This window comes from Anabrus simplex, chromosome 1, assembly GCF_040414725.1.
Source record: "Anabrus simplex isolate iqAnaSimp1 chromosome 1, ASM4041472v1, whole genome shotgun sequence".
NCBI classification, from domain to species: Eukaryota; Metazoa; Arthropoda; class Insecta; order Orthoptera; family Tettigoniidae; genus Anabrus; species Anabrus simplex.
The window spans coordinates 640549058-640574964 of record NC_090265.1 but is presented as its reverse complement, the minus strand read 5'-3'; the positions used below and the strand labels follow the sequence as shown (position 1 = coordinate 640574964).

At 39.0% G+C, this 25907-nt stretch overlaps 1 protein-coding gene across 1 annotated transcript in view; it reads right to left on the bottom strand.

Annotated features, from left to right (window-relative positions):
- LOC136871597 (cohesin subunit SA-1) overlaps positions 1-25907 on the bottom strand; it is a 283758-nt gene that overhangs the window by 240051 nt on the left and 17800 nt on the right. The window contains exons 4-6 of the mRNA XM_067145050.2: positions 17189-17337; positions 7469-7685; positions 6709-6927 (exon numbers count right to left, since the gene is read on the bottom strand). Of these exons, the coding sequence (XP_067001151.2) occupies positions 6709-6927; positions 7469-7685; positions 17189-17337 (585 nt within the window). The remainder of the gene's footprint in view (positions 1-6708; positions 6928-7468; positions 7686-17188; positions 17338-25907) is intronic.

The following is a 25907-nucleotide window of genomic DNA, read 5'->3' as shown; positions in this document are numbered from 1 at the left end:
GTGCGCCGTACACCATTTAAAAAGTTGTTCAAGAAAGAGGTCCTTAAATTGCTGGTCGAGGATATCAATATAGGCTGGCGCATCAAAGATGCTGCTTTCCATTCAAAGATCAACTGGGCCGAAGTCACGCTGTCTTCTTAAGATGTTCATAAATTCAGTATGCATGGATGTGAAGCATGATGTTAGAAAGTCTCTTCTGTGTTTAGAATCATGAAGGATGATAATAGTTGCGTGTGGAGGCTTAATATTCTGGGGCCAGCTTCTTTTAAGCTAATGATGTGGACATTTTCACACTTGACAGCACATTGCTTTCTTAAGATTATGAATAACAATATTACCTTTAAAATAGAATGACTTTTCACTTGTCTCGTATTTCTTACACACTTTTTTTTTTTTTTTTTTTTTTTACAATTTGATTTACGTCGCCCTCGGGGGATCCTGTTAACCCCTAGAGGGCATATCCCTGGGTGGCGGATAGGGGGACCCTACAATTCAGTATGGCTAGTTGAAATACCCAATACAACCCATGAACTAACAGGCAGCCCAGTTCCTGGGGCCTTTAAAATACTGGGACACCCTCCCTCCAGGGGTCACAAATATGGAGGGCCCAAGCCCAGGGTATGGGTGAAGACCTCAACAGCATCAGTGGCGGAGAAGTTGGACTTCGTACGGCATTGGTGGCGGAAGAGGGAAACTTGTAGATCTGTACTCCAGAGCGACTACAGAAGGCGTCTGTGCAGTGGAGCAGCCTAGAATAACACCTGGCAAAGTGGCGACCCCATCATAATAATAGCCTATATATGATATGGTACTAGTGAATCAACCTCGGAAAAAGTCAGGGCGTCCCCTGCTTAAAGTGACGTGCAGTTCTCAGGGTACTGGGGGAACTGTGAGAAATGGGCAACCAGCAACCAAGATTAAGATAGGAATAATAAATCTTATGACCCTCACAGGAAAGGCGGAGGAAGTAGTAGATTTCACGGAGAAGGAGAAGGTGGAAATTATAGGGCTGAGTGAAGTGAAATGGAAAGGTAATGAAAGAAGAAATGGAGGAAAGGATGCACATTATACTAGAGTGGTGGCCAAGAGGCAATAAAAAATCATTTTGAAGCAATTGGAGGAGTATGTTGAAGTGGTAGAATGTGTGAGTGACAGAATAATGAAGATTAGACTAAAGATGAAGAATGAAATGATGGACCTCATAGAAGTGTATGCACCACAGACGGGAAATAGGGAAGAAGATATTGAAGGATTGTTGAAGAAAGTAGAAAGAGAAATTTCAGGTGTAGAAGTGGTTATTATGGGGGATCTGAATGCGCAGGTCGGAAACAAGAGACAAGAAAAGGAAGAAGTCATTGGACCATATGGATATGGGAAAAAGAATCGTGAAGGAGAGGTACTAGTGGACTTCTGTGAAAGAAATGAACTTCTAGTGGGGAATACATGGTTTCAAAATAAAAACAGCAGGCAAATTACGAAATATAGGTGGAGTGACAAAAGGACAAAATCAGTAATTGACTACTTTTTGGTGGAAAGGACAAATTGCAGGAAGTTGATGGATGTGACAGCTTTACCAGGAGAAGCATCTGATGGGACCATAGAGCTGTGGGGCAAAATTAAGGTTGGGGAAAATGGAAAAACGAAAAGAGATAAGAGGTTTTTTTGCTAGTTGCTTTACGTCGCACCGACATATATAGGTCTTATAGGCGACGATGGGACAGGGAAGGAAGCGGCCATGGCCTTAATTAAGGTACAGCCCCAGCATTGCCTAGTGTGAAAATGGGAAACCACAGAAAAACATTTTCAGGGCTGCCGACAGTGGGGTTCGAATCTACTATCTCCCGATAATACTGGATACTGGCTGCACTTAAGCAACTGCAGCTATCAAGCTTGAAAAGAGATAAGAGAAAGCAAAACAAAAGTATGGAAATTGAAAGACAAAAATGTACAGGAAGATTTTCAGGAGAGATTAAAGCAACAAATCACAGTTACTGAAGTGGAAAATGTAGACGAGGAGTGGGCCAATTAAAAAAAGGCATTTGTTAGTGCAGCAGAGAGTGCTTGTGGCAGGACATCTACAAGAGTGAAAGAAAAGGAGACACTGTGGTGGAATGAGGAAGTGAGGAAAATGGTGAAAGAGAAGACAAGTATGGCATGAAAATCAATACAGAGAAAAGCAAGACTATGATGATGTTGAGAGGGTGAGAATGGAACCAAGATCAAACAGAAGAAAGCAAAAGGAAGTATCTCAACAGCAAACGGAGATGTAAGAAGGTGGTAGGAGAAGAAAAGGAGTTAGGAAGAATTTACACAAAAAATGGAAGGGGATGTAAGTGGCAGTAAAAGGATGCTTTATGGACTTATAAGAAGAGGTAACGAGATGATGATGATGATGATGATGATGATGCTTATTGTTTAAAGGGGCCTAACATCGAGGTCATTGGCCCCTAATGGTACGAAATGAAATGACAAAAAGTTCAAAAACATCCACTGACCAAAATAAAAAATGTCATGAAGAATGAATGGATGGACAGGAACCAAAAAAAAAACAAGAAAAAACAGTGGATCTGACTCAAAAAAGACCATAAATAATAGTATTACTGACCAAAGGACCACTTATAAAGCACAATCCTGAATCGAGGATGCTTCATGTCTAAAGGGGTCCAAAATCCAGGTCAAAGGCCCCTCAGAATGGTACTTATCACTAGTAAAGTAGAACCATGGTATTGTCATGTTGGAGTACTAATCAAAAGTAGCGAAGACTCACGGTGTTCCACACATGATGGTACTACTCACAAGTATTGTACGTCGTACAGGTAACGCAGACCTATGGTGTTTTTCACACAATGGCGCCACTCATAACCAATGCAAACCGATGAGGTTCCTCACCTGAGTGTACTAGTCGCGGGTGCCGGTATTCCTGTGGGGTTCCTCACATAGTGGGTACTAATCACAGGCAACGCAGACTCACGGTGTCGCTCATATAGTGGTACAACTCACAGGCAACGCCCAGACCCGCGGTGTTGCTCACATGGGTACGATTCACGGGTACTGGAAACCCAAAGGTGAACCAACTCTCTGCTGCTACTAATCACAAACCTATTTCGTACCTAATAAAGTGGTACTACTCGCAAGTAAAGGCGACCCATGGTGCTCCCCACGTGATGGTACTATTCAAGAGTAGTTTCATGGTTCTAAGACAATCATCCCTTGGTCGCCCCTTTTAGTCTCCTCTCACAACAGGCAGGGGATACCGTGGGTGTATTTTTCGTCTGCAACCCCCACCCACAGGGGGTAGAGAGAGAGGAAAAAAGAAGAGGAAAGAAGGGATCCATCACTTCAAACAATGAAGTAACGGACAAAGAAAGGCAAGGACCACGAAGGGCGTGAAAATTAAAGACTCCCTAGGCCTCGAATGCTCTAATACCATCGTGGTCGGAAAAGAACAAGAGTGGACCAAGGGAGGTCAGACAGGATAGACGAAAGTGAGGAGCCTGGCACAAGTAAGTGGAAGCAATGCCAAGACTCAGCTAAGGGCCCGTGGTCGCCAATCCACACTCCCAAGTTGAGAGCCCCTTGGGTCCCTTTCAGTCGCCTCTTACGACAGGCAGGGGATACCGCGGGTGTATTCTACATGTGCGTCCCCCACCCGCAGGGGGTAGTGTGCCTGGTCTGCGAGAGGTATTTTATTTCCCTCAAGTCCACCGACAAGCTGGTTAGGACCCCCCTATCCGCCACCTGGGACGCACCACGTGGGAGTATCACCTCTCCCCCTGCTACGCCAGCGTAGTAGGTTCGTGGATAACGAGAAGATGGAAGGAGTATTTTGATACGGTATTGAATGTGAACAACTGTACAGGGGAGACAGAAGCAATAGAGTGTGAGGACTCAACAACAGAGGATGATATAACAATGCTGAAGGTGGAGTTAGCGGTACAAAAGATGAAGATGGGGAAAGCAACAGGAATGGATGAAATCAGTATGGAAATGATAAAGGCTGCTGGACCTGCTGGTATGCAATTGTTGCACCAACTACTAAAGTGTATGTGGAAATACAAATGTGTACCAAAAGTGTGGAAAAATGGAAAAATAATACCAGTGTATAAGAGAGGGGACAAGAAAGTGTGTGTAACTATAGAGGAATAATGGGAAAATAATACCACTTAATCACTTAATCGGATCAGAACTCAACATGGCAGATGCAACTTCTGGAAACACAAGTGGAAGATTACCAGCGATCCTTATTGCGACTGCTCTGACGTGCCTCAGACCGTTCAACATATCGTCACAGAGTGCCCACTCCGAAGATTCAGTGGGACAATAAAGGATATCCACGAGGTCAGTGATGAAGCTGTGAGTTGGCTAACAAAACTGGACATTCAGCTTTAGCAGCAATGCAGATATTGATGAGCTCAAATGTATAAATATAGTTTGTTTATTACGTACTTGTTCTGTGTGTATAGATGAAACTGTTTTTCGTGTAATTGTACATATTTGTTAATAACCAAATTGTAACAATGTATCCTCATGCCATACGAAATATATATAGAGAGGGGACAAGAAAGTGTGTGTAACTATAGAGGAATCACACTTATATCTAAGGTAGTTAAAATACTGGAAAGGATATTAGAAAGAAGAATGAGAAGAAAGACTGAAGGAGAGTTACAAGAGGAACAATATGGCCTCAGGAGTGGAAGATCTACAGTGGACCCTTATCTTTAGCATGAGACAGCTGATGGAAAAGAACTGGGAATATGGAAAGGATCTGGTCAGGACTTTCATAGATATAGAAAAGGCATATGACAGTGTCCCCAGAAAGAAGGTTTGAGAAACCAGGATTAAAAAGAGATTCAGAAGAGAAATGTTAGAAATGGTGCAAGCAATGTACAACGACTGTGTTAGCAGGGTACTGACCCCAGTTGGAAAGACAGAATGGTTCAGGAATAAGACTGGACTAAGACAGGGGAGTGTGTTGTCACCTCTTTTGTTTATTATGGTCATGGACAAAATTGTAAAGGAAAGAAAGGAAGCCCATGGAGATAAAGAGATAAAGATACTGCTATTTTCAGATGGTGTTTTATCCGGGGAAAGAACAGCAAAGAACTGCAACAACTACTAGATGTACTGAATGAAAAAATTGAGAAGTATGGTATGAAAATCAGTACAGAGAAAAGCAAGACTATGATGATGTTGAGAGGGGAAAGGCAAGGAAAGGGCACCATGAAAATTGGAAGTGAAAGTCTGGAAATTGTGGACAGCTTTAAATACCTAGGAAGTGAATTAATGCAAAATACTAGGATGGACATGAAGATTAGCAGGAGAGTACAGCAAGGCAATGCATTCTACCAAAGTGTAAGAAAACTTGTTTGGAGCAAAGCAGTACGAAGCAAAAGTAATGTACAAAATGTACTATGTACCCATACTGACGTATGCAGATGAGACTTGGACTTTGACTAGCAGGCAAGAGAGTAGAATTCAAGCCAGTGAGATGAAATTCCTAAGAAGTATAATAAGAAAGTCAAGGAAAGACAGAGTGAGAAATGATGTTAGGAAGGAAGTTGGGATAGGAAAGCTAAATGAGAGAGTTAAAGAATAAACTATGGTAGTTTGGACATGTAAAGAGGATGGAGGAGAATAGAATTCCAAGACAGATGCTGGAGGCAAAGTGCGAGGGCAAGAGAGCAAGGGAAAGACCTAAAACAAGGTGAACTGAATCAGTGAAGAGCGGCATAGAAGACAAAATTTAGACTGGGACAAGATCATGGAAGAGGAATGGTGGAAGGAAAGAGGAAGATGGAGAAGTGCCAGAAATACCCCAACCCGGCAGGAGCTGGATAAGAGGAAATGATGATGAATTTGCTTTATATTGCACCGACACAGACAGATCTTATGGTGACGATGGGATAGGAAAGGGCAAAGATTGGGAAGGAAGCAACCATGGCCTTAATTAACCTGAATCCGCCCAGCGTGCCATATATGGCACGGCAAACTACACAGTCTTCTTGGACTCTTATTATTGTAACCGCGCGCACTGTATCCAACGCTAAAAGTTACAACTTTATTCTCAAAAAATTCAATCTTGGGCGGATCCAGGTTAAAGTACAGCCCCAGCATTTGGTTGGTGTGAAAATGGGAAACAACGGAAAACCATCTTCAGGGTTGCCAACAGTGGGGTTCAAACCCACTATCTCCCGAATGCAAGTTGACAGCTACATGTCGGAAACTGCGCAGTCACTCGCTCAGTCTTACATACTAAATAGCTTTGGTTTTAGTCTATTAAATCATCAGACTGGAGGCTGGTTTGATCCTTAAATAGCACCACTGAAGGTTATGCACTTAAAGTGAAACTGCAAAATCCAATGGCATTGCCAAAATGAGGCATACTAGTATGATGAGCAGTGAGGTAGTTTGCCACTAATTTCCTCACTGGTCCAGACTGCTATTGCAGCATGACTGGTCCTATCAGTAGCATCTTCAATAACATCCAGCCGCACTAGTCGGGTTCCAGATATAATTAACTTGGTACCACCGAGATGTTTGTGGAAGCTACATTTTGAACTGGCCTGTGCCAAGAAACAGATGCAGAAATAATAAGGGAAAACCATTCTTTGCAATGTTACTGGAGAATTTCTGATACTACAGACGGCACTGAGATTTGCTATGGTCTTGGGTGTGAAAAGTGACTGGCGATAAAATTAAGTTTCTTACCTTGGCAGAAGTCTCACGTCCTGGAGGCCCCACTCTAGAGACAGATTGCTGAATACAGCATAGTAAAATACTGATTAGTGAATTTTCCTCAAGATCACTCAAAGCATCAGTTTCATTGTCTGGTTCTTCCAGAAGTAAGTCTGTCATACATTCCCAATCTTTCAGAGCTTCATTGGTCTCTATCAGCGAGTCTACTAGGTATGCTTCGTATTTCTCCATCTAGAAAAGACATTAATAATAATAATAATAATAATAATAATAATAATAATAATAATAATAATAATAATAATAATAATAATAATAATAATAATAATCATCATCATCATCATCATCATCATCATCATCATCATCATCATCATCATCGAGACAAGATTTGATCCTGATGCGCTCTATTCATTTCCTATATGTGTGTATCTTTCGCTCCGGCCAGCCTTCTTAGCTGAACATTAATCATAGATTATTAAGTTACTCCATTCATCTAATCCACTGGTGATTTAGTCTAGTTGTTGTACTGACTGTAGTTGGAAAATATGGTGTTTTCAAATCATTAATGAAGTAGGAAAATCTACTTCTCAGCAAAATTTTTATATCCATCATTCTCAAAGAAATTCAATATTAAGAGTATGTCCTTCAGGGAAAAAAAATCTAACAAAACAAATCCCACAGCACTAGAGCCCTGAAAATCCTAAATATTTTTGATTAGTTTTACCATTATACACATACACCACAATAAAGAAAATAAAACATTTTTTTTTTTTACCTTTGATTCAACAAAAATCCTCACCATCTTGTAAAGGAATAGTGTGTTGGGAAGCCAAGGTTTACCATGTTTACTCTTCTCACTTAACTGACATGGTAACTGAGAGACAGTGTTGGTGATGAAGATTCCAGCTGCATGAGCAATAGTGCGATGTTTAGAGAACATCAAGTCATACATATGCTGTAGGTCCTTTTCCTCTCGAAACTCTGGGAAAAATCTAATAATATAAAATACTAAATTAAATGCAGAAAACTAAGATGGAGGACAGGAAAGTACACAGAGAGTAATAATAATAATAATAATAATAATAATAATAATCATAATAATAATAATAATAATAATACAGTATAACTAGGAATATCTACAACAAAAAGGGTTTATCTAAAATCCTCAAAATACAACACAAACACGGTAGTCAAACCAGAATGCCTATATGCGAGTGAATGTCTAGTAGGCCTACTGAATTACAAGCTGAATAAATGAGAAGTACTGGAAAGAAAAATGATATGGAAAATACTCGGTCTGCTAAGAACTACAGAACTCAGGAAATCAAGAAGTAATGATGAAATATACCAAAACATAGAAAACATAACAAATACAATCCAGAAGAGGCGATTGATTTTATACAGAATGTATGACAACAGGTTAACCAAACAGATCTTCCAATATCTTTGGAACAAGAAGTCAACAACAACCTGGATTCATGAAGTCAAGAAAGATTTGGAAAGAAACAACATAAGAGAAGAAGCAACAGAGAGGGAGATTTTTAGAAATAAAGTGTTAAAAATGGAAGGATTCCAAGGACGGGAGGGAAAGTAAACAGGCTCAAAAAAGTTCGAGGAGAGGAAAAGGACACATAGTGAGCAGATGAAGGAGTATTGGAGGAAGAAGAAGGAACAACAAAGGATGAAGCACTGAAACTGTCTTGTGGTCCCTAGAAAACCCTAATGGAGAATAATAATAATAACATTGGCTTTACGTCCCACTACCTACTTTTCGGTTTTTGGGGACACCGAGGTGCTGGAGAAGTTCTTTTACGTGCCAGTAAATCTACTGACAGAAGGCTGACATATTTAAGCACTTTCAAATACCATCGAACTGAGCCAGGATCGAACCTGCCAGGTTGGGGTCAGAAGGCCAGAGCCTCAACAGTCTGAGCCACCTAGCCCAACACACAGAGGTTAAACATAAGAACAGACTAACTCATACAAAGAGAGGAAGATGACAAGGAACTCATAATAGGATGAATCCAATGACGAGTCAGTATGGGAAGAGGGAGTAATAGAAAGAAAACATAAATGGACAAGATCAGTCTTCACATCTTCATATACTGTTATCTTCTAATAGATTGGCTCAGTCATCATCAATTACAGTTTTCTGCATCTAATTCTTCTCAGGATGTTCAAAGAAGATTCCTTGAGTATTTGCTGGAAGAGGAAGTAAATAGTTTGTTGAGTAATAAGTTAAGCTTAATTTTGTATGATATAAGCTTCATATTGTCCATATAGATGATTCTTAATTCAATCTACAATTCAAAGGAGGGGATGATCCACCTGATCAATACAAAAAATATTTGAAGTTATATTATATCTTATATTAAAACATTAGAACTAGTTTTGACTCTTTGATTGGGTCATCCTCAGCTAGATACATGAATAATTTTTGAAGACTAAATAGTACTCTTCAAAATTTGAAGGACAGCAACAACTGTAATACATAGAATCTTTTAAAATACTATTTTGAAGAGGGCTATTTTAGTCTTCATAAATTATTCACATATCTAGGTGAGGATGACCCATTCAAAGTGTTAATAATGTTATTTGTTTTACGTCCCACTAACTACTCTTTTAAGGTTTTCGGAGACGCCGAGGTGCCGGGATTTAGTCCCCCAGGAGTTCTTTTACGTGCCAATAAATCTACCGACACGAGGCTGACGTATTTGAGCACCTTCAAATACCACCGGACTGAGCCAGGATCGAACCTGCCAAGTTGGGGTCGGAAGGCCAGCGCCTTAACCGTCTGAGCCATTCAGCCCAGCATTCAAAGTGTCAAAACTAGTTCTAGTGTTTTAATATAAGATATAATATAACTTCAAATATTTTAATAATAATAATCATCATCATCATCATCACCACCATCGTTGACCATCTGCAGTTGCCCGGGTGTGGTGTATGAGCCCCCTCCATCTTTGTCTGTCCATGAACAACTGTTCTCTTGTGATCTGCTCTCAATCTTGTCCTCTCTCCTCGACATCATCTTCACCAGATCAGTCCATTTTCCTCTGGGTCTGCCCGCTGGTCTTTTTCCTTTTATTTCTCTTTCATATTCTCTTCTTGCAGTCCTGCTTGCACTCATCCTTCTTACATGGCCAAACCACTTCAGTCTTACTTTCTGGATCCTCTGTAGTAGGGAGTCTCCTATTCCCATCTCCTCTCAGACTTTTTCATTCCTGGTCTTCTGTATCATGGTGCATAGGAACTTCATTTCTGCAGCTTGGAATTTTGAGTTATCTTGTCTCGTCAACATGATAGTTTCCAAGCTGTTCGTGAGGATGGGTGTATATGATTTATATAATGTCATCTTAGTTTCAATGGTACTTTTTTATCCCACGGTAATTGTCTTACTCGGTGGTAAAATTGAGTTGCCTTGCTAATTCGGCTGTCCACCTCATATTTTGCACGGTTGTCTTTTGACAATAATATACTACCCAAGTACTTAAACGTTGGAACACTATCCAGTTTGGTGTCATTTATTCTGATTTGTGGTTTGTCATCTCCCCCCTGTTGCTTCATCACCACCGTATTAGCTTTATTGATATTTAAATCATATTACTTAAACTCTTGACTCAATTTCTGCAGCTTATCCTCCACACCCTTTTCAATTTCACCCCAGATCACCAAGACATCTGCAAAGATGAAAGCTTGCAAGTCCTGCTCCTCCTTCCTTTTTAGTCCCTTTGTTGTGGCATCCATCAAAGAGATAAATAGGAGGGGGTCACAAAGAACTGCCCTGCTGTACTCCTCTCCTCGTTTCAAACCATTTGGAAAGCCCGCAACCCATTTGCACACAACTTCTGTTTTTTTCATACAGCATCTTCACTTTTGCAATAAGACTGTCACAAACTCCCAACTCTTTTAGGCATTCCCAGATACATTCCCTTGGTAAGCTATCATAAGCCTTTTTGATGTCTAGGAATAGTAGAAAAGGTGGTTTCCTCTTTTCCCAGTGCCTTTCCATTAACATCCTGACAGCAAAGATAAGGTCTGTAGTTGTCCTTCCAGGCCTAAAACCATATTGTTCCTCTTCCAATAAAAGTTGTACAACTCCTCTTAATCTACTCTCTATGATTTTTAACAGAAGTTTTAGACCATGAGAGAGCAGAGTAATTCCGCAGTAGTTGATGAATTCCCATCTACTCCTCTTCTTGGAAAGAGGTACAATTATACCCTTCTTCCATTCCTCTGGGATAGTGTTTTTTTTTTTTTTGCCATACTGTCTTATAACCACTGGACTGCTGGAGTTCCTGCTGCTCGCTACATATCTGCACTTAGCTCATCCACTCCAACTGCTTTTCCTTTCCTCACATTTTTCAAGAACTTATCTATCTCCAGCCATGTAATTGGTTGTTCTATGCTTCTACTTTACTCGTTGCTACTATAGGGTTCCTCACTGTCTGGTATAGTGCTTGCTACTCCATTTAAGAGCTTATCAAAAAAGGTCTTAAATTCACTCCTAATTTCATCTTCTTCTCGCACTAAGGTTCCATTGTCCTCTTCTATTCTACTTTATATCCTCTTGCTCACACCTTCTGTTTTTGACTACCTTGTACAGTAATTTCCTATTTCCTCTGCTGTCTAATTACAATTTATCCAAAAACTCATTCCATGCTTTTTCCTTCTCTTCTCTTACTATCCTCATAACTATGAGTTTCTTCTATAAATTTCCTGTAGTCTATTAACTTCTTGGCTTACTTGGTCTTGAACAGTTCCCCCCTCCCTCCCTTATCTAGCATCCCTTTTGATTGGTTTCTTGCTTTAATGGCTTTTTTGACGTCATCATTCTACCAAGATGTCTCTTTTTCCTTCTTGGTCGATCCTTTTATTCCACAGAGTTCTTTATCTTCTTCCACAAATGCATCTTTAAAAATTTTCCACTCTTCCTCTACTGTCATATTTTTCTTTTCTTTTTTATCAGGTGGAACATCCCCTCCTTTGAATTATAGATTGGTAAGTTAATGTTATGAAGACTGCATTGTGATATTTTAAGACAGAGAACTCTGTCGAAGAACAAAAAAAAAAAAAAAAATTAAGAATCTTGTGGTAAGGTGTAAAAATATTTGAAAGTGACAAAATTAAATTGCATATGTTAATGAATGATTCTAGTGTTGCAGGACACTTTCATTGATGTAAGTTTTAAAGAACCATAATTTTTATCATGTTTCACGATTAATTTTATATTAACCCTGTTATCATTTCTCCACGGGGTGGCTAACTACCATTACCATGGATAATTTAGAGTTGATTGTAATACATAATTTTTGTCATCAGTCTATGTTTGATTACGAAAGCAGTGCATGTGTATTTTGCTTCGTCACTCCGATTTCATTACAAACACACTTCCACTTACCCCCTGTCATACTGCAGTGGTGGAGATTAGCCAGACTGCTGTCCAGATGTGATTGCACTTCTTGGGCATGCTAAGGCACAAGTTTTGGCCACCACTGACTTAATTAGTAAACCTAACTTATTTCTCTGTATCTTAAATTTTACACAGTAAGATCAAAGCTATCCCAAGAACAACACACCGCCCAGTCAATGAGAGTGGAAGCCTATACCCGTGATGAAGCTGGGAAGCAGAAACAAGCTTGTTACCATTCATGCTTTCACGGCCCGTACTTATAGACATGATACAGACTTCTAAGTGAACAGTCAAGATTTCCTTCTGAAAGCTGCCTCTGTGGATCCGTGGTAAAGTGTCGGCCTCCAGGTCCCAAGATAGCGAGTTCAAACCCGGCATAAGTAGTCGGATTTTTGAAGGGTGTAAAAAAGTCCATTCGACACTCCATGTCGTACGATGTCGGCATGTAAAAGATCTCTGGTGACACATTTGGTGTTTACCCGACAAAATTAATTAAAAATCTCAGCCATACATGCCCAAGAGAAATCCAGTTTACTCTGTCTGCCATCTAGTGGGCCTAGAGTAAAACAGAATGTCGAAATTGATGAGCAGACAGCCAGATGGCGTCAAATCAAAATGTCTGCACACAGTAGCTGAGGCCATACGATTATGATTATGATTATTATTATTATTATTATTATTATTATTATTATTATTATTATTATTATTATTATTATTATTATTATTATTATTATTATTCCTTCTGAAGACACAAAGCAAAGTTCTCTGTGAAACGTAAAGAATTTCACCTATTTCTTGACACAGCATAAGCCGAAGAAGCCTATTGGAAACAAGCTTGTTGGGGGTTAAGAAGGGATATACCCAGAAGAACTATAAGTGGTGAGTGGAGATCTCAGCTATTAAGAGAGCAGTGAATGAAGATATGGAGTTTGTCCTTGTTCTTTTGTCATCACGTCTGTACTTGGTTCCCCTTTCAGTTGATCCTTCTAGACACACAAAAAGGATCGCCGAGTTTATCCCGCATGTGTATGTGTTTCTATCCTTCATCCCAGCTTCCTGTCTTTGATGTACTGCTATACGAGGGTGGGGGTGTAATTTTGTTGTCAATTAAAAAAGATGATCAAATTACATAATTTTTAGTAAGTAAATATTTTAGTGTTAAATTAGACATAACAATTTATTGCTAATGCCAGTACAAGTGAATTTGCATAAATGATACCAAACCTTTCAGTGTAGGATTTTTGCTATGGCTTAATGAAGCACTAACACATCAAAGGCTTTTGGTGATGCAAAGATGGGAAAGAGCTAGGAGTGAAAAGGGAGCAGTGTGGCCTTAATTAAGAAGCAGCCCCAGCACATGCATGGTTTGAAAATGAGAAACCAGAGAAAACTATCTTTAGGGCTGCCAACGGTGGAGTTTGAACCAACCATGTCCTGAAATCAAGTTCACAGCTATGCGACCCTAACCACGCAGCCAACTTACTTGATCAGTGTATTTGTATCTACATCAAATTTTAAATTAAAGATTAATTCTGTACAATTTAAATTACTCACAAACCATTTTGTAATGGTTCCTCTGGTACCTATCATTAATCCTATAACATGTTTCCACTAATGCCATACCTTTCCTTCAGGTAGAAAATTATGGCTTCTATGCAACTGCTCAGCATTGTCTTCAAACACAACTCTCAGATCAATTACAACTGCACATCCCTTTTTCCTTGGATGTACCATTTCCATTAAACGTTTACTTTACTACATGCAGTGACATTATCAAAGACATTCATGAAATCTACTTGTGATGGATATACATGGAAATGGATACCTCCCGGAACGAAAAAAAAAAAAAAAAAAAAACCCACACCCTTCACAGACGAAGACAAATTATGCTGGTTTCCCTGTACAAATGTTTTTTATTACTTTATTGTTTGCATTTTTCAGATGCCTTGTATTTGCACAGAAAGTGCCTGACGCCCTTAAAACATCGTGGCTTATCAAACTTTCCTATGACGAGAAGAGGAAGTCTCTCCCTTCCGTGTGCACTGATACACAGTATAATGACCCCCACCCTTGTAAGATTTCCCAGCTGGCACTTCTCTCGTTTAAAACCTTGAGTCCATATGGGCTCGGCATTAAAAAACAATGCAGTTTTATTGACACTGACAATATTGTTCGGTGCGTACGAACTGATTATACGGGCCACACTTTTTCGCCAACTGTCGGCATCGCCAGTGTTCATGGATTCTGCTTTTCTGCACATTGCCTGCTACGCGATATTGTGGCGTTCCTTAAAATGCTGAATACAAAAAACTTACAATTTCACTTGAACTTAGCAAATATGAAGCACACTACATTACAATGCCAAACAATCAAGTGAGGATACATTTGAAGCAAAAGATGTGCAACACCTGCATACTTCACTAGAAAATTGAAGGACCCATCACAAACAAACGAAATGCAGCTTAGTGATAAAAAGTGGCTGTCAATTTTGTTCCTCTGGAGATTGTAGAGGCAGGCACTCCTGATCATTGCAACTCTAGTATTTTTTTTATTCCACTATATCAAAACAATAACAATTTGCATCCATCAAATCAGCAGTTTGCAAGGTAAACGGATTACAAGAGTTCCTTTTTTACTACAAGTAGAACTCTCATTATTTTCACTGATCATGAGACCAGAGTTGGGAGATAATGGAGTAAAAGTAATCAAAATACTTGTAAAGAATACCTTTTTTAGTACCTTTTAATTGTAATCATTACTTTTTCCAAATTGTAATTTTTACCCATAATGTAATTCTAGAAATAAAATTGTAATCATTCTGGTAATCTATATACACTGCCTAAAAATGTTAAGCACCCAGAAGAAGTGGTTCAAAATTATCCCATTTCAATATACATGCGTACCATTGATGTGTGAGTAAATAATTAGATTTACAACTATATGTAATGTGTAGAATGCCCACCAGGGTGCATTTGTGATGGCACAGTTCTGTTGCTGGTAAGTTGTTACCAGTCAACTGCTGTGAGTCAGACAGTTAAGCAAGACATGCAGAGAGAACTACGTACAGTACGAAGCACCTATGATGCCTCGCAGAAGCGTTAGAAAGCCTATCCACCAACTGACAGCATTTGATAGGCCGCATTGTGGGACTGCATGAGGCTGGTTGGTCATATCGTGCAATTGCCAGACATGTGGGCCATTCAGATATCACAGTGGCCCGATGTTGGACTCAATGGGTACATGAGGGCAACCAATCACGTCGTGCAGGTTCTGATCGACCAAGAAACACCACCCCAAGAGAGGACTGTTATATGGTGCGCCAAGCATTGCAGGATCCCATAACTTCGGCACCCGCCATCTGCGAACAATTACTGGAGACTCAACAACATTCTGTGAGTTCTGCACAGTGTTTTGACGATTCGCATCCGCCGGATTGGGGTCCTACCATCCCATGCATTGGTTGCCATTGACACCAGAACACCAGCGCCTGCGTTTGGAGTGGTACCTTGCCCGGGAGGCATGGACAGAGGACGACTGGTGTCGCATCACGTTCCATGATGAGTCCCGCTTCTCCATAACTACCGACGACCATCGTGTGGGGGTTTGGCGGCATTGATGGCAGAGGGCAGATCCTGCCCATATTGTGGGAAGACACACAGGCGTAATCCCTGGCATCATGGTATGCGGAGCCATAGGATATGCATTCAGGTCACCTCCAATAGTGATTTGGCAGACTCTGACGGCACAGCAATACGCCATACACATTCTGCATCTGCACGTCCTACCCCTTATGGCACACCACCCTGGGACAGTGTTCCAACAAGATAATGCACATGTGTCTATGGACTGCCTACAGCATGTTAAGGTCCTCCTGTGGCCAGCAAGATCCCCGGACCTCTCCATCATTGAACACGTGTGGGATGACATTTGAAGGGGGAGCTGGAGGGACAGCTGTAACAATTGTAGATGACTCAGGACAGCATCCAAAGGTTGTTTGACACCATTCTGAATCGCATAACAGCAAGCACTGTGGTCGGGAGGGGGGGGGGGGGAACGACACCCTACTGACCTGTCGCCAACATTCCACCTGTAACTACCAACGGCCTTGTCTCTTTCATCCCATATTGTAATCAGTTTAATAAAGGCACATGGTCTTTCAGCATAATGTAGTTTCATTCACTTTCAACCTTTCCTTCTGGGTGCTTAACTTTTTTTGTCAGGCAGTGTATATCACATGGAAGCAAAAATGGGAAAAAATTAAGCGGTGATTAAGATAACTTTTTCAGTTCTACTACAGCAGAACCAGTTCCTTTGTCAGTGCTGAATGAGATACTCTTGCCTCTCCAGTACTTCAAAACACATCAAATTTAAATGCCCCTGTACAACATCTTTTCAGTAAATGCGAACAAGTACTTTGGTTTAGTGATGAGAATTTTAAGAACCAATTATTTTGTACAGTAAATGGCAAATTATTTGAAATGCTAGAAGTCACTAAAATAAAAATTAGGGGGAACAAAAAAAAAAAATGTTGAGAGCTCCAAATTATGCTTAGTTTCACCTAGTGATGATAGCCACTCAATGTCTCTGTGCTTAAAAAAAATAAGTAATACCTTTTTCTCTGCAAACTTCAGAATTATTCCAGACCTGAGTCAAATATATGTTGGTGATTTCCTTAAGACTGGTGATATATGAAGTAATTGTAATTTTACTGACTACTTGTTGAAAAAGCAATTTGTTGTTGTACATTTCCCATCACTGCATGGAACCTATCTTAAGGTCATTATCAGGGTTATGGTTTATATGTTTAAAAAAAAAAAGAGGTAAATATGTATACAGTATATACATAAGGACTAAACAGAAATATGGAGTAAAATATGGGCTAGAAGTTCTCAAAATATGGAGTGAAATATGGACTACGTACATGCCACATAAAAAAAATTTAAAAAGCTACTTCATTATATGCTAACATTATTTCCTATCTTCTAAATTTCTATTACTGTACATTTTTAATAAAACAAAAATTAAATGGAAAGAGAAATAATCATGAAATTTGTCATAATGAGATAAGGAATAAAATATTACTTGTAGATGAAACCGTAAATCTCAATTGCAAGTATGGAGACATCAATTCTCTTGTCCAAAGTCATGAGTAAAAGTCGTTCTTTAAACTTGCAGGTGAATGTAATTAGTTTTTCCTTCAAAGTCTGCACCTTATACACAGCATGAAGCACCTGAAATAAACAAATAAATAAATAATCAAACCAATTAAACTTGTTATTGTGAGTTTGTTAGAAAAAGAAAAGAGGAGTCCTGCCACCGATTGGCGAGCGAGTAAACAATGAACAATTAACACACTGTAAAAGGCATATAAAAACAATGTCAGCAAAAAAAATGATTTCATAGTGGGACTTAGGACTTCAGTTGAACATGACCAGGGTCATACAAATTCTCATCAAAATCTGAATGACACTTCCCACAATTCCCTTGTGAGGTGAGCACCAAATATTTATTAATACAAAGAACACAAAGTTTTCTGAATTATTTTAGGAAATCCCTTCCTTTTAAACTGAAATCAAACTTTCTCACATCTAGCACTTATACCAGATTTTGTAATTAATTAGGATATATTTACGTATCTATCTCAAACACTTCAGTTTCAGAGAAGCAAACATATGGTCCGCTGTCATGTCTCAATTATTATTATTATTATTATTATTATTATTATTATTATTATTATTAGATAAGAAGTGGTTCATGGTGTGGTTTACTATAGTCATGTCCTAGTTTATGAACCACGGGCAATGGCTGAGTGGCATAAGAAGTAGTCCTGAGAGTCGGGATACCAGTTGCTATCGAATAGGACTGGGCATTTAAAGATAAGTATTTCATTATGTTCCATATGGAATTGAGTTCACAATAAAATTGAAAAAAGTTATATACTGGTTCAACCTTTTTAATACAAGTAGAATTAAAAATGTAATGTTACATTACTGATTGACTATAAGCAGTACCGGTTTCAACCACTGTTCCGGGTCAACATCAGCCGAACACATAAAACAGTCATCGTCAATCGAGAACGAAATGCCTTCGGAGCCAGTTTGCTCCCCGCTCTTGAGGAACAAGAGCAGCTTAGCGAGCAAGTAGGGGAAGAAGTAGGGGATGTGCATGACATAGTACGCACTGAAGGTCAGAGGCGCAAAGGTATAGCACATCTTTCTGGATAGATCAAATTGCGACATGATACGTGTGAACTCACGTGAGGTGACAGTAGTGTGTTCCTGCCTTTATCCTCACACCACACAACGTTCAAGCCTAGTTGGTAAATGCTGCATTTACTATGGAAGAGAGTTCAGCACAGCGTAGGCCATCGACGCCAACACGTTTCAAACCTTCTTGGGAAGAAGAGTATTTGATACTTCAAGAAAATAACACACTAAATGTTTAATATGTAATAAAATATTGAATAACATTAAAAATTTAATCTGCAGCACCGTTGTTCCTTATGTTATGCCAACAAGTTTGATAAATATGATGGCCGAGAAACGATACCGTTACCAGAAAAACTTAAAAATACCACTTTTGAGGATGTACGTACATTTCATATTACCCTACGCAACTCAATATATATTATAATGATTCATAATTCCTCAGAGATGATTTATTTATGTTCCGGTATGTATTGCATTGCTGTTGTTCAGATGGTAGCATTTCCGAGCGGCAAGTAGAGTACTGCCACGGTATGCAACCCGCCTGTCCGCTGCTCTCTTGTCACGTGACTGACAGCCGTTCCAAGCGGAGCAAGCAACACCGGCTCCCTAGAGCAACTACGTGATGACGTCTGACATAAAATGTAAAACAATGCACAGGAAAACAATAGGTGGTGTATAAATTTTCACTAGTTGTAGTTCATGAAGTATTATAGCACTTTTAGCCATAGCACTGCATGTTGATAGTTCTTAAAATCTTGAAGAGGTTGAGAATCAATCATATAAATGTAGCCAGACGTAAATTCTTGGAGAGCAGTAAAACTTACGTGCTAATGGCACTATGTTTTTAAATGTTTACAAAACTCTATGAAAAAGTTTAACACTAGGTCCCAAGTTAGTGAACGTTGCTAGGCATGAAATTGTATAATACAGTATAATATACTTGATAATAGAAATATATAGTAATGTTTATAAAATCTCGTATGTCAGATTCTTGAAGTTTGGAGATGCAGAACAGTTGACATCAAAAACAATTGTGAAAAGAAAAAGATTAAAAAGCGCCATTACAATTGAGAATCGCATTTACACAGCATGTGATTTCTTGAAGATAATAGCTTAGCTCAGGTAAGAGCCTCCGTAGCTCAGACGGCAGCATGTCGGCCTCTCACCGCTGGATACCGTGGTTCAAATCCTGGTCATTCCATGTGAGATTTGTGTTGGACAAAGCGGAGGCGGGACAGGTTTTTCTCCAAGTACTCCGGTTTTCCTGTCATATTTCATTCCAGCAACACTCTCCATTCACATTTCATAGCATCTATCAGTCATTAATAAATCACTTTGGGAGTGGCGACCCCATCATACTAATAGCCTATATATGGTTCATTCATTACATCCCTGACCTGGTCAATGACTGGGAAACAGATTGTAGGTTTTCATTTTCAATAGCTTAGGTAACTTGAGGTAGCATAAGGTATAAATTTAAATGTTATAATGATCTGAACCGTAAGTAATATAATACCCAGTTCAATGCGAAAAAGAAAAAGAGAGAAACAAAGATGTTGATAGACGATAAAATAGGTGTGGAACAGAATATAAATAATGACTAAAGTAGGTAAAAGATTTTTTTTTTTTTAATCGAGTGGTTGAATTACTTAGATGATTAATAAAGCAGGAGGTGGAATGAAGAAAGTAAAGAAGGAAAGGATGGGATAGGGAAATAAAGGAGGAGTGGTAGTTTAAGGTGGGACAGGAGAATGGGTTATTGGTGATAGAAAACATGGCTAGGAACCATGCAAGGCATGGAAAATCGAATTTGGATTTAGAAATTTAGCATTTTTGAAAATGAGAATGAGGAAGTCGAAAAGAATGTTGGGTTTTTCAGAAATGTTTTTTAAATTGAAACTAGGGTTGAAGTATTGGTCAATTTGAATAAAACAAATTTCAGTTGTGTTTAGAAGGGGGCCTTTGTTAATAATTTTAAGTATTTGCATGTCCTGTTCAATTTTAGTGAAATTATGGTTAGAGTCTTGTATGCGTTCTCCTATTGCAGGGGATGTTTTGGCATTGACATGTTCGGAGTATCTGATAGTAAAGTTATGTCCAGTTTGTCCAATGTACGAAGAGCTACAGTTGTTACATTTGAATTTGTATACTCCATGATTTAGGAAAAAGCATTAGGCAGGGAAGAAATGGCTTTGTAAGGTAATAAGATCTGGATGGAAATGGTATCTTCTGATTGGACGAAAGTAATAATTGAGACAACTGAGGAGGTATTTCTTTGATCATTATACCAGGCAAGGTGTTCACTGGAATTTTGGAAGAGAGGAAGCGAACAGATCAGTAGTTGAGAGTAAGCTGGATAAAAACCAGTGTGGTTTCAGATCACAAAGAAACTGTTAGAATCAGATTTTCAGTATGCATCGGGTAATTGAAAAATGCTATATATTGAAACGGGAATGTCACAGCGACATTCATTATCAAAGTATTTCTGGTGCATACGAGTGCAACTCATACAAACAGCTGTACGAGAGGTTTGAAAAGACCGCTGTGCACACAGATGATGGATGTAGCAACTATGCATGCAACCTGCTCACTGATGGAAAGCCAGCCAAGGACATATGACATAGCCATCGAACATTCAATTCCTTCCATCTCACGATTTCCAGAACCGAATGTGATACAAAAATTTCAGTTACATCAGTGTGTAGCCCATAACAACACAGGGTAGAATACCAAATTTAATTAAAATCAATGGTGGGATAACAGAGAAATTGAAGATAGAAGACTGATGAATCAGAAGCCACGATGCCCCGACTATGGTTACAAAAGGAGCTAGTTGAGTTAGCTTAAATCAGTATCTGTGTGTATTCCCAGCTGCCACGGTGTGCCACGAGCTGTAGAAGATATCGGTCAGAGATCGTTACTCTGTACGGAAAGTACAAGTGTTCGCGTCTGTGGACGTACAAATTTCTAAGTGTCGAAAGTGGAAACTTTGAACTCTATTTTTGTGCGAGATAGGAAGTGATATAATATTTTGAGTCGTCAACAGCTGACAGACTTGTGTATTACAACTTGAACAGTTTGAGTAATTAACATTCTTGAGAATGGGACTAAATTCTTCAAGCGAATAATCATAAATTATTATCAACTTGCATAAACTGGGCAGACTCACCACATAATAGTTTATCATTGTGTTATTGTACATATTCAGGGAAGTGATAGTTCAGTTACAAACGAGACCATTTGACTCAGGTCAGTCTTTTGCAACAAACTGTACCATAATAATTTATTTGTTGGACAGTGTTAATTTCTTTCCTTCGAACTATGCTGAACACGTTATAATCATGCCTTTTAGGTTCATAAGATTGTGCCTTGGTTACAGAATTTATTTCATAAAAACTGTGTTTCAATAACATAATTTATTTCCATGAGACTGTGCCTTACTGACATAATTTATTTCGTAAAAACTGTGCTTTAGTAACAGAAGTTATTTTCATGAGACTGTGCCTTAAGTGACAGAATAGACTCGTGGTTTCTGAATTGTGTTCGCTAAGTAGGCTTGGTGCACTAGAACAGTGCATCAAACAACAATCATTTCATTTATGTGGAACTGTGTTAATCTTCATCTTTCATTATGAACTGTGATATTCTATTAGTTTGAGTTACGTCAACAAGTGCATCGAATAACAATCATTTCATTTATGTTGAACTGCGTTAATCTTCTTCTTTCGTTACGAACTGTGGAACTTGTAAATTCTATGAACTGTGTTGAGTAGTAATACTCAGTGAATGTACTAATTCGCAAAATGTGCAGTGCAGTAAAGAAGTGTCACAACATATCTTGTTGACATTCTGTGCGATGCCTATAGGGAGCGTGCACGGCCGCTCTCAGCGCCTCTAGTGGAAGAAATCGGTAACATTTCGGTGATCTTGTCTTGAGTGGTCAGTCCAGGCTGTGTAACTGTGGTTTTGAAATTGTGGTGGTAGTATTAGTAGTAGTGTGTCAAAATGCCTAAATCAAATAGAAACTGTTGTGCAATGAACTGCCACAACACACAAAGAAACACGCATGGAAAAGAAATTACATTTCACACATTTCCTGGTCGTCCATGGGAATCGGACAGACGTAGGAAGTGGATTTCGGCTGTGGGAAGAATCAAGTAAGTACAGTACCATAGCTTATTTCATGCATTTCATATCGCACATTTCAAACATACCAGGTATGCTAAGTCAAGAACACGTTCATTTAAGTACGCTTTGAAATAGTACATTTCATTTCAAGTATGCATTGCAGCAGGTTCGTATGTTTACATACATGTCCTTCCATGCGCACGTGTCTTGACTACGCTGAATAATAATAATAATAATAATAATAATAATAATAATAATAATAATAATAATAATAATAATAATAATAATAATAATAATAATAATAATAATAATAATAATAATAATAAATGTGTTCCTGCATTTCAGTGCAGATGGAACTCTATGGGAACCCACCAAATGCTCCGTCATTTGCAGTGAACATTTTGTTGGAGGACAGCCAAGTAATATTGAAAATCATCCATCATATATACCATCTGTGTTTCATGAGAGCTACAAGAAGAAACCGAAAAGAGAATGTGATGTACCCGGTTTGAACGAGCGAGTAAATGAATTAAATGCTCAAATATACATACGTCTTCTAATCAGGAAACTCATGAATTTATTGTGAGAAATGAGTGTGAGAAACTACATAAGTCGGTGCAAGCAGCATTTCAGATTGAAGCAACGACTTTCGAATTCACTTGTGTTTTTACTGGGAATGATGTAGGCACACAGTGCAACTCAACTCGGAGAAGGCGGATGAAAATTGTGGTCCCAACGCCCCGCCCCTGGACATATGCAGAGGATTTCATGGATACCAGAGCATAAAAAATGAGGCACAGTTGATTGATTTAACAAGTGTTTTATTTAAAACATTCAATTTTTTTACTTTCTTTCTTTGTTTCTAAAGTGTCCATAAACATAAGTAATAACGATGTTTGTTTACTCTTTTTAATGAAAATGAAATTGGGTATAACCTTTGCTGCCTTGGCAGTAATATTTGGCGTACATCGGACTACTGCTACGCGAATAGTTTTTACTGCTCTTGGAGTAATCAAGAAACGCACTTCAAATTTTATTTTCTGGCCTAGCAAACTATCCATGCAAAATACTTTGCCTCGCGCTTTTAAAACATTTTATCCTGACGCATGAGTTATAAAAGATTGCACAGAAATTAAATCAGAAACACCAGCAGGAATAGATGAGAGATGTTACATGTATTCTTCGTACAAGTCATGTTTTACATTTAAATTTTTATTAGCTGTGGCCCCAAACGGAACTATTGTTTTTGTTTCCCCTTGTTATGGTGGAAGAACTACTGATACTTTTATTGTTAACAATTCAGGCTTCCTAAATCTTTTGAGTGAAGGGGACGTTATATTAGCCGATAAAGGATCCTCAGGCATTAAAACACAGTCACCTCATTCTTTACTTGTTATGCCGCCTTTTCTTCACAATGGGAGATTTACAGAAGATTAAGTATTACAAACTCAGAGTGTAGCAAGTGTGCGAAAGATGCATACAGAGGTAAAATGTTCAAAATCTTGAAAAATATTCCAAAAGATCTGTTTCCGTATATCAGTGACATTGTTTACGTAGCTTGTGTGCTAGCGAATTTCTTGCCACCAATAATAAAGAATGTAGAACTGTAACCCACATAATCCACTCGTACAAATCTATCTTATCAGAACTTCGCTTAGCAACATGATGTGTTATCTACTTATTCCAACTGAATTCCTATTCATTTGCTTACTGGATGTTGCCTGTCAATAGCTTGTCAAAAGCACACCGGAAATCTCACTCGCGAAATTTGAGTTTTCACAGATTCATAGATATGAGGTAGTTACAGTTGTTATTAATTTTGCCTGTGACAATAATATCAGGTTTAAGTGTATTTTTATATCTACAGTACTTTTTTGGAACCTAAGTACCCAATATTTAAAAAGTATGCATAGCATTTTCAACATGGTAGTAGGTCTACAGCAGGAACTTGCTGAGAGATAAGACGTGATTTACAGGAGATTAACGCTTGTACATTGTAGTCATAATTCACTATTTAATAAAAAGAGCATATAATAACCCTGTTTGACTTTAATTCTTCACGTTTGATGTACTGATGATTCAACAATCATGGATGTTTCAAGAAAGGAATAATCATACTTCACAGGGACAATAACAGAACCCAGAGGCAGTGGCGTATGCTGGTATCAAGACGTGGGCTACCATTAGACTTAGGCTACCCCTTTTTGATAGTTGGTTTAGGGAACATCAAGCCTTAAGCATTTTGAGCTGCAGCCAACAGCCAACGGAGTTGCCCACTCTGTTGTCAAGGCTGCTTCACAAGCTACTGCCCTGGCCTCTGCCACCGTCAATACTCAACACCTGATCAATCGAGTTGGTAGCCTAAGGTTTAGCAAATTGAAGTCCAGCTTTGAGGCTAAATGGATAGAATGCTTGTCTTTGGTCCGACGGCCCCGGTTCAATTTTCAGAATCAACCCCCTCATAGTGTTAATTCCCCTGACTTGGGAACTGGGTGTTTATGACGTCTTCGTCATTCATTTTATCCTTATTAGGTCACCACCAAGCCTATGTAGATGCCATGCACCATCATCATTATTATTATTATTATTATTATTAACATCATCATCATAATGGTTAAATAACAATGTTGAATTTTACAGCGGTCGTACCCATCGTTCAATGGTTAATTATCTTCCTCGGAAGATCAGTGGTGGTGTCCGACCCATGATCACGGGTTCGATTCCAACCAACAAAAGAGAACACTAAACCTGAAAGACTGCGTTTCATTTTAGCAGATCTACCAATAAAAGAAAACTATATTACTCCTATAACAGCAGTCCTGCAGTGTCTTCCTACAAGGATGTAGAAGTAAATGGGAGTGAAATACCAGCACTCCGTTATCTATATATTTAAGGCAGAAGGATGAGGTATTGAAGTATATACGATGAGTAACGCATGGTGATAGTTAGCAGTGGCGATCTGACGGACCGAAGCCTAGCACAGCTATCCTCCACCGGTCCCCACGCCTGTAGGCAGACAGCAGCAAGCCGCGTGAGGCGAGTCGATGGGAAGGGACGAGAGTCTGGGCTGCAATATCAGTCTCCGAAGCCTTGTTCTCAGAAATACGTGCGACGTGTTTTCTCATTGCTTTCAAGTTTTGCAAATGGAGCAATGAGTCAGATGCTTACAATATAATGTGCTTTAGATTTCCATTGCTCGCATTTGAGGTTTGGGCTTCACTGATAGCCTTGGTAGCCCTCAGTATACGCCACTGCACAGAGGTGAATATACATAAAAATCCAGCTCCTGAAGTCCTGTACAATATAACAGTATCTGACACTGACTGTACTGTAATAGATATGGCTATTTTTCAGTCTCAAATTACCACCTGAGTCTCTGTGCAAGTATTTAACATTTATAGTGTCAGGAGGTTCAATTATTGGTCTATCATTGCACAAAATCGGACACTTAATTTCTAGAAACT